The 9,580-nt window shown below is 37.9% G+C and overlaps 2 protein-coding genes across 2 annotated transcripts; one reads left to right on the top strand and one right to left on the bottom strand.

The window, feature by feature from the left end:
• Positions 1-569: 569 nt before the first annotated feature.
• On the top strand, positions 570-3,695 carry LOC144033575 (endonuclease domain-containing 1 protein). The gene is made up of 5 exons (XM_077541761.1): positions 570-647; positions 1,183-1,283; positions 1,606-1,720; positions 1,868-2,024; positions 3,091-3,695. The coding sequence occupies exons 1-5, from the start codon at positions 570-572 to the stop codon at positions 3,480-3,482; spliced, it is 843 nt and encodes a 280-aa protein (XP_077397887.1). The 3' UTR covers positions 3,483-3,695.
• LOC144033837 (homeodomain-interacting protein kinase 2-like) lies at positions 3,003-7,872 on the bottom strand. The gene is made up of 2 exons (XM_077542181.1): positions 7,352-7,872; positions 3,003-6,800 (listed from the first exon to the last, which is right to left on the bottom strand). Exons 1-2 carry the CDS (start codon positions 7,398-7,400, stop codon positions 5,569-5,571), a joined length of 1,281 nt encoding a protein of 426 aa, XP_077398307.1. The 5' UTR covers positions 7,401-7,872; the 3' UTR covers positions 3,003-5,568.
• Between the last annotated feature and the right edge of the window lie 1,708 nt (positions 7,873-9,580).

Raw genomic sequence — 9,580 nt, 5'->3', positions numbered from 1 at the left:
GCCAATTTGAAAGCAAATCTGCCGAACGCACTTATGTTTTATTCCACTCTGACACGTTTGTTTCAGCTCTACATGGCCAAACAGTGCTAAATGAATCTGCTTCGAATTAATTATCAGATGACCTGAAAGAGTCTCAAATGTATTCGGGAAAAAAATATACATTTTAAATTATCAAAATAAATATTTGCATGAATATATTTCTTTATTTATTTTTTTATGCCATAATTCCCACAGTTTTCCTGCTATAACCAGAGCATTATATTTTTATGTAGCATTTTTTTTTTTTCAGTTGGAATTCATGTCCCCCTAATGTAGGTGTAAAAAGAATACACATACACACACTATTAACCACGTGTTGCCTTAAGTTGAGATAAACAACGTTAGCAAAGAAGGTGAAAGGTGATGTGAAGCATGTATATATGGAAGTCCCTCACCCCACTCGGTGCACACCGCGGCAGCTGACAGGTGCAAGGCATGGTAAGTGGACATACACAAACAAAAATAATGGCTGAATACAGAATTAACAGTTTATATTTCTAATGTCTTATCTTCAATGATAGAAACCCAAAATGGAAACCTTGGCAACTCTGTGCACTCTTCTGTCACTCTTCCTTTTTGTTCACGCAGACCTTGTGGAACAATTTGAGGTTTGTGTGGTGCACTCTGCAAAATGAAACATTTAACTTAAAAAACAAATAAAAACATTCTATTTTAAATACCACCAAGCTCCCAAAGACGTATTTATACATTTTTTATGTTTTTCTATGATGGCGCATACAGAAGGCTTTGATGCAGCCTCTCAACTGCAAAGAACGGTTGAAGAAATGGTAGTTACTACAAAAACGGCCAGCAGGTGGCAACAGAGTATAAGAGATCAACCAGGGCCATGTTGCAAAAGGTTCTTTTCCCCACTGTTTTAAACAGATTTGGGAATATTGATGGATCTTAGCTATATTCTAATGCGAATTGCTGCAAAACGGAAACCGATAGAAATATACTTTTTTTTTTTTTTCCTGATGAAAAAATAGACTCTAATCTTTCTTTTGGTAGGTTCCATGTTTTATAGCAATAGAACACAATATTCTGAGGGCCTTGCAAAATTCTGTTAAAATGGCTGGGAGTGAATGAGTTAACCAAATACTCTAAATGGCAGTGCTTTCTGTAATTGATATTTTGCCGCAGGATGTGCCTGAATGCTTGAAGTATTTCTACAAAAGCAAAGTGCCAAGATGGGGCTCTTCAACACCTGGCACCGCTCGTCTCTGTCAGCGATTTGTCAACCGGTACAAAGTGGAATTGTAACTTCCATATGACAAAATACACTGTATGGACAAATGTTCCAGACTAAAATTACCTGGTCAAAAGTTAAGGATTTTGGAGGAGAAGATGTACTGTAGCTCACTATTTCTGTTCTACTTTATCAATTATGTGTTTGATGGTGACCAGGTGATGGCTAGAAAAGATATTCCACACAAAACTCACCTGTTCTTAGTTGTTTACAATGTGACTAGTAGCCAAAATGGTTTCTCTATTTTTTGGATATTTGAAATCATCAGCATGTGTGTCCAAAAAAATGTCATCTAAGGGGACTCTTTGCACTTCCAGGTACCACTTTGCCACATTGTACGACACAAACCATCGAATTGCAGTTTACTCGGCATACGTGTTCCAGCCTAGCAATGGAGGTGGACGGGAGAGAAGGTGGTTTGTAGAACCTCAGGTTGGTACGATCATGCCAGGACAATACAGGGGTCACCAACCTTTTTCAAACAGAGCACTACTTTTTGATTCATTTCCAAGCCATGCCATCAGTTTGATGCACATTTTTGACATCTGTTGAAAGTTAAGATTTGTGATGTTCCCCTAGCTGGTAAATAAATCCTGGCAAGCAGAGATGAAGGATGGTTACTGGCTGGGTCGAGATCATCCTGGGATCTACCTGGGGGAGAGACAGGCTCTGAATGAGGACTACACATATTCAGGTTTTGACCGAGGTCACCTCAACCCCAATGGACACCATGCAGGTAACTAAACTCTTAAAAAACCTTCACTATATGATGCATTTATTTTCTCACCAGCACCATTACCCGAGATTTTTAGAAAACATTCATACACATTTGACCAACAATATACTCAGTAGTAAGTACATTATGATTCAACTGGTGCTGTCATCCATTTTCTGTACCGGTGATCTGATCCTTCCCGATGGTCAAATCATTTTTTTGTATATATATTAGGAGTGTCGAAATTAGTGTGTTCATTTTGAGTTAATTTAAAGTTCCTTTAATGCCACTAATGTTTTTTAACGCACAATTAATAATCACCCCTTGACTGGAAAGCCTGTACTAGGGGAATTCAAGTCGCAATGCATCCACGTCAAAATTTTGCAGTAGTAAATTTAATATTACTGCATATATTTATGGAGACTGGGGTGGTTATATTTTACAATTTAAAAAATGTGTAGAATTTCACAAGTTGCTTCATGTTAAAGATTAGATACATCTTAATATGAAAAAAAATGCACTGAGCTATCACCAATGTCTTACAAATGCAATTATGCCATCTAGTGGCAGAATAATGACCTCAATACAAATCAATATCACACTCGTTTTTACAGTACAGTACATATATTTAATTTTAACTCATATTAATTATTCTGAAATTAGTGTATCAATGACTAAAAGATGCAGCTATATTTCTATTAGTTTCACATTTTTTTTTACTTTTATGTTAACAAGAATATGAAAATTTAGGAAACAAATATGTTATTGAACATTTTATTGTACATTTAGAACAGATATAAAATTTGAGATTGATCTTGAGTTAAATTAACTATTGAAGTAATGCAAGTAATTGCGATTAAAAATGTAATCGCCTGAATTCTGTTAAACCACAATTCAAAAGCAATGTTCAAAAGCAATGTCTGATTTTCATTTCTCATTATCATGATGATTATTATCACCGTCATCATCATTATATCATGAACAGAGGAACAACAACAATTTAATCCACGTGTGTATTTATTTGGAGTATTTGTCTTTTCATCATGTTTTACTCCCGCCATTTAATTCCTCTCCACTCCTCTGACAGTTCCTAGCCGCAACGCCACTTTCACCCTCACCAATGTGGTTCCCCAGAACCCCAAACTGAACCAGAACGCATGGAGAATCCACGAGTCCCAGCTGACTGATCTCTTCCGCGAAAAGTGTTCCAAGGCCTATGTTTTGGTCGGTGCGGTACCTTCTGCGGGCAATTGGATTGTCAAGAACAATGTAAAGCGTGTCAACATCCCAGACTACCTGTGGAATGCATACTGCTGTGTGGACAACAATGACAGGCCCATAGAGGGGGGGGCCGCTGCAGCCAGAAACACAGAAGACAACTGGGTCGAGAAACTCTCTTTGGATGAACTTGGAGAGTTCCTGCAGCAATTCTCAAATGAAGCAGTAGGAGAGCTTTTCCACAATAGCTGCAACATTTGATTGCATGATTTGTTTGTGTTGATGGAGGCTAAGTCAGCCTTTAACATTTATTGACAATAATATGTTACAGTATATGTGACCTCACTAGTCTAAACATGACATTCTGATTAATATTACGTTTGTGGAATATAAGTTATGCAGCAAAAACCATCTGTTTTGAGGCGGCCATTTTGCCACTTGCTGTCAACTAAAGATGACATCACTGTTGCTGGGCTCAGGCAATGACCAATCACAGCTCACCTGTTTTCTGAAGCGGAGCTGTGATTGGTTGTTACCTAAGACCTGAGAAAATGTGATGTCATTTTCACTCCACAGCAAATATCAAAACGGCTGCCTTCTGAGATTGATCAAAACTTCTGGATATTACTTGCCTATCTCATATTCCACTAACACAAAATTAACCAGAATACTAGTTTGGCTGCATAGAATATATTATTGTCAAGAATTTTTTTGGGGGGGTTGACTTCCATAAAGAAATATGTTTTGCAAAACAGCAAAACTTATATTATTCCCTTTCACAGTATTGAGGCTGTGCGTTGACATACTACAAACAAATAAAGACGAATGTTCAAGTTTGTTCATGTGTTCTTTCCCACTGACCCCAAAGATGTAAAACAACATCTACACTTGAGGAAATCTGTTGCTATGTACTGTAGCTGTTTGCTTTATTTTAAAATACTTTTTCAATAAACCCTTCCAGCTGACGTCACTGCTTAGCTTCCGCTGCACCTCACGGACGGCAAACATCCCATAACAAATGAAAGTACAGAGCTTGATTTTCGGGGAGAGTTTTAGTTAAAAGGTGGGAACCATGTCAAGTGTCACAAAAAACGGCCCGAGTAGGATACCACATTAGTGCGACTCATTGAAACCAGCCGTGTGGAGCCCTCGCTACAAAAAAAGAAAATGAGTTTGTTGGAAGGCAAAGTGGAAGCGGAAGCTTAAGGTATGTTGTTTTTGCTTAAAACTAGGGGTGTTAAAAAAAATCGATTCGGCAATATATCGCGATACTACAGCACGCAATTCAATAGGCAGCCGAACCGTTTTTTTTAATGTACATTTTTGATGGAAAAATATTCAACAAAACGTCTAACTTTTTCACACCTTAAGCATGGAAGAATGTTATATTAATGGAGCATTAAGCCTTAATATTTTATTTCATTGCTGTTCTAACATGAAAAAGGTTACAACCTATTTGTTAAATACAGTGGCTCACAGTTATAAAACTGAAGTTTCAGATCAATAAATAAATACATTTTCATGGTATTTTCTATATTTGAGTAAAAAAAAAAATCGCAACAATCGAATTGTAAATTCATATCGGGATTAATCGCTATCGAATCGAATCGTGACCTATGAATCGTGATACGGATCGAATCGTCAGGTACGAGGCAATTCACACCCCTACTTAAAACAGTATGTCGATCACTACTTTCATGGTGTAAATTACCATTCATTAAATCGTTTGTGCCCGGATATGTGCCTTGCTGTATATCAAACTAATATCAAAGTTTTCAATCTATTCTTAGCTTGCTAGCTGCTAGCAAACAAATTGACACCCTGGCCTCCACCGCAAGGGGCGCACATAACTGTTTTACTGCCGCACGTAATAAAAAAAAAACTATGATATGACAAAGGCTGTGGTCGTTCACGAAAAGAGATACAATGCTTCCATCTGCTGGCCATAGTTAGAGTGTTCTTGATTCCACAACCCATTGACCAGGCAGCGCTGCACTTAGATGTTGCACTGAGAAAAAAAAAAAAACTTAGTTGCCATCATTTAACGTATATGGCGGCATACGTCGTGATTTTACTGATCGTTATTAAACGTTTTTGGCGGTCAAAGAGTTACGTCACACTGGAAGGGTCTATAGTGAATTATCATTGATGAAAGTAGCCACAGTGATAGACATTGCTAGCAATGAAAATGCCAGCGATTCAACCTGTAAACAGATGACTTCCATTGAGCACAAAATCACACCAGCAGAATACATTGTGATGACAACAAGATGATTCTGTGAATCAAACATCTTAATTGGTATCATCCTAAAAATACAAATCAAAATTTCTAATTGGAAATCTGGCATCAGTGCAGTAACGTTGCCATGCGATAGAATGCAGTGGTCAGTCGGCGTAAAAATTTGTGAACCCTTTTCAACATGCTCTTGTTGGATTCAAAGTCAGTCGTTATATCTGAGGAAGGGATTTGTCGTTCAGCAAGCGACATGTCGTTTATCAGAGGGGACGAGCTGTCACTGGCGGCCTGTTGGTCCATTGTAATGAAAGGATGCTGCAATGCTTGCGAGGCAGAGATTCTCTGATTCCCGTCAAGATGCAGCATCTGTTTGAGCAGGTCCAAGAAAGCTTTCCTGTTCTCCAGCTGACCGTCTGCAATCTCTCCCTCAGTGGGCAACTCGATCATATCTTCCAGGGATTTGGGAGGGTCTCTGCAAGCATCCGGATTTTTAGGTTTCTCATTGTTCGCCGCTTCAAACTCCTCTGGTGTCATGAGTCTATATTGAGAAACTCCAACCTCCTCGTCTTCAGTGAAATAGTTCTCGGTGTATTTCCCAGCGTGAAGTAGGCGGTCTTCTGGCTGGCCCAGAACGCAGATAATATGCTTCAACATTTGATATTCGCAGTTGACAGCGAACAGGTTTCCAGGCAGGAAGAGGAAGGCCATGATGCAGGCGACGCTCCAGATGTCTATGTTCTCGTTGTAAGGGAGGCCGAGGGTAATTTCTGGAGCTCGATATCCCACTGGTTGAATCTCCAACCCGAGCTTAATTTTGGATGCTAGAATCGCATTGCCAAAATCAATTAGTTTCACCATCAAGGGTTGTTCTTTCCTATTAACAATCATAATGTTGTCAGGTTTGATGTCAGTATGCAAGATGCCGATACGCTTCAGGGTGACCAAGGCCACGAGCAGTTGATGGGCAATGACACGGATTTCGTCCAAAGACAACGGCTGAGGCTGTCGCTCTTCCAGCAGATGGATGAGATCGCAGTCCAATACCTCAAACACCAGACAGATGTTTCCCTCATGCTCAAACTGCTCAAAGAACTTGACTACATTAGTGCTAGATGCATCTATAACACTGACCATCTTCAATATGGACAGCTCTTTCTCCGTGTCCTGTTTGGCAGCTGGGTCATTCTTCAAGATCTTAATAGCTACCGTCTCCGACGTGTCCAGATTTTTGCACACCGCCACTTTCCCAAAGCAGCCTTCGCCAATGAAATCCAGAACAGAGTAAGCATTGGACTTGCTGTACAAAACCTTGCCAAGCTTGACTTCAGGTCTTGTCACTTTCACTGCAAAAAAAAAAAAAAAAAAAAGGATAGACAGGACACTACTGTCAAGTCAGGTATGAATGGCATAGAACTGAGGACACCTTTAGTCTGCGAGGAGCGTGATGGTTCTGGAAATGCCTGTTGACACTATATTAATAATATTGACTTAAAAACAGAAATGTTTTAATAATAGTAAATAATAATAATAATAATAATAATAATAATAATAATAATAATAATAATAATAATAAATAAGGCAACCATTTTATCACCTAGTTTTTTTTTTGTTTTTTTTTTTCATTTTATCACCTAGTGTTGTGGGTGAATCGCACTGGCACAACGCCAGACATTTTTCTCTCCAGATGATAATTGGCTGGTTACCGTAGACTGCTCTGGTGTCCATTCAGGACCCGGTTCACTTTTTCAAATATCCCTCCTCTTTTGGGATTTCATTCGAGTAAATGCAAGCTTACCCAAAATAAATGTGAATAATAATAATAATAATAATAATAATAATAATAATAATAATAATAATAATAATAATAATAATAATAATAATAATAATGACTTACTTGAAGAAACAGATGAGGCTGAAGACTCCGAGCTTGTCCATGAACACATGATTCTCCAAAGCTGCGTTTGCTACCTGTCCAACTTTCTGGAACTTTTAACTTACCGACCGGTGACGTCATAGAAACAGTGTTGAAGTTGAACCCTTTCGAGCGGAAAGCCGTAGAAAAAAATGTCAGTAAGGGAGATGCCTCAGCTTTCAAGACGGCTGAAGAGCAAATGTATTTAGCATTGCTGATATTAGGAGCGTCATAACGAGTCACAATCATAGTATTATCAACTGTGGACATCTGTGGACGGAAAGTATCGCCGTAGGCGTTTGTGACGTGTACACCGGCTTCGTCTGTCTAGTTTTGTACACAACTACAAGAAATAAACTCTTACATGTATGTAATAGTATTTACACTAAGTGACGTTTAAAGTACGTGCGCTCTTTGTGTAAGTGTAGCACGTTCACTTGCGGTGCCTGTCTACACTGTGTTATAGAGGATTTGAAAATCAACTCGGATGATATTTTAGGTGCTCCCTCCCTTCCCGAGAGTCGTGTGATGCATTCACGAACACTCGGAAATAAGACAGCGGCTGTAAGCAGAATTCACTGATTCGAATGAACACCGGTCCTACTGTAGTAAAAATTCGAATGTTCATGCAAACGTCAGCCTTCGAATACAGTGTATTTAGACTTACATCGGGGTGAGGTGGGTAACTAACGGCCACTTGATTATTATTATTATTATTATTATTATTATTATTATTATTATTATTATTAGTAGTAGTAGTAGTAGTATTATTAGTATTATTATTATTATTATTAATAATAATAATAATAATAATAATAATAATAATAATAATAATAATACTTTCTCTATTACAGTATCCTCGCCTACTCGTGGCTCGGCATCTGCAGAATTCATATATATATATATATATATATATATATATATATATATATATATATATATATATATATATATATAATTTTTTTATTTTATTTTCAGTTCAGAAAATGGATGGATGGATGCCCCGCGACCATTGTGAAGAATAAGCGGTCAAGAAAAAGGATGGATGGATTTTATTTTCAAAGGGTTTTTTGGCTAGGGTTTTCCGTTGAAAATCTATATTGGAGGTTTATCAGCGTTTTTTTAATACTTCGGAGATATTTACAAATAATGACTTCCCCCCCGAACCCCGCATTGCATTGCAATGAGTGTCCACTGTATGCTTTTATGATATTCACCACTAGATGGCAGACATGGATTAGTTGCGCTTGCACTCGGTTTTCCCAAGCCGACTACAAGTAGGCCTAATTTTTGAGGATTTGGAAAGGCAAGCAGGACAAACATGGTTCCTGAATAATATTACACTTTTGGGAGAGCTTTTATTTATTTATTTATTTATTTATTTATTTATTTATTTTTATGGGGGTGTTGGGGATATGCATAAAATGAGTTCTTGCACTTGACGTTGGTTTTCTGTTCCATTAGTTATGTGCAGTCCTTGAATGGCAATGAGTGTAAGCCAAATCAACGGGAAAATAATAATAATAATAATAAAAAACTGTAAGACACTATGCAGCACATCAGTACATATTGTACACTTGATAAATAAATAAATAAAACATAAGAACGTATTCTGTCCATATTTTAAATGGGATTTTGATATGGTTATAAGTGCATGGTCAGATGTGAGCCCCCCAGTAGCGCTGATGAAAAACTGTAGCCCCCTCCTTATAGCTTAATGTTACCCATGCATGATTTTGCTCCAGACGTACAGTAGCCTACTATGGGAATCATTCTTGATGGGGAACTTGAACTACTGCTCAACCTGTATCCTCATTTCATTGCAAAAGTTAATGACTGCCACTTTTGATTGAGTAATTACAATGACAACCTGCTGCAACTAATGATTTATTATTTTGACCTTAAAATGTCATGCCATTTAACTTAAGTGTGCTGGTTGACACACACTCAATCACAACTTCTCAATAGCAATTCATTTTATATGCTATTGAATATCAATCCATTGTATTTACCACTTATATTGGTCATTGTCAATGTCCACCTGACATTGGACAATCATCCTTGGTTTTCTTATTCAGCCCAATGCGACCTCCTGATAAAATGTCACATACCTGGTCCATAAACATCGGGGTTAGACTTTCTATTATCAGTTTACTGAGGCAAAAAATTAGGGATGGGCAAGTATTGACACCAGGTATCGATATCAGGTCA

Source organism: Festucalex cinctus, chromosome 13 (genome assembly GCF_051991245.1).
Source record: "Festucalex cinctus isolate MCC-2025b chromosome 13, RoL_Fcin_1.0, whole genome shotgun sequence".
In the NCBI taxonomy this organism is placed as follows: Eukaryota; Metazoa; Chordata; class Actinopteri; order Syngnathiformes; family Syngnathidae; genus Festucalex; species Festucalex cinctus.
This window is presented reverse-complemented; position numbering and strand designations above follow the sequence as displayed.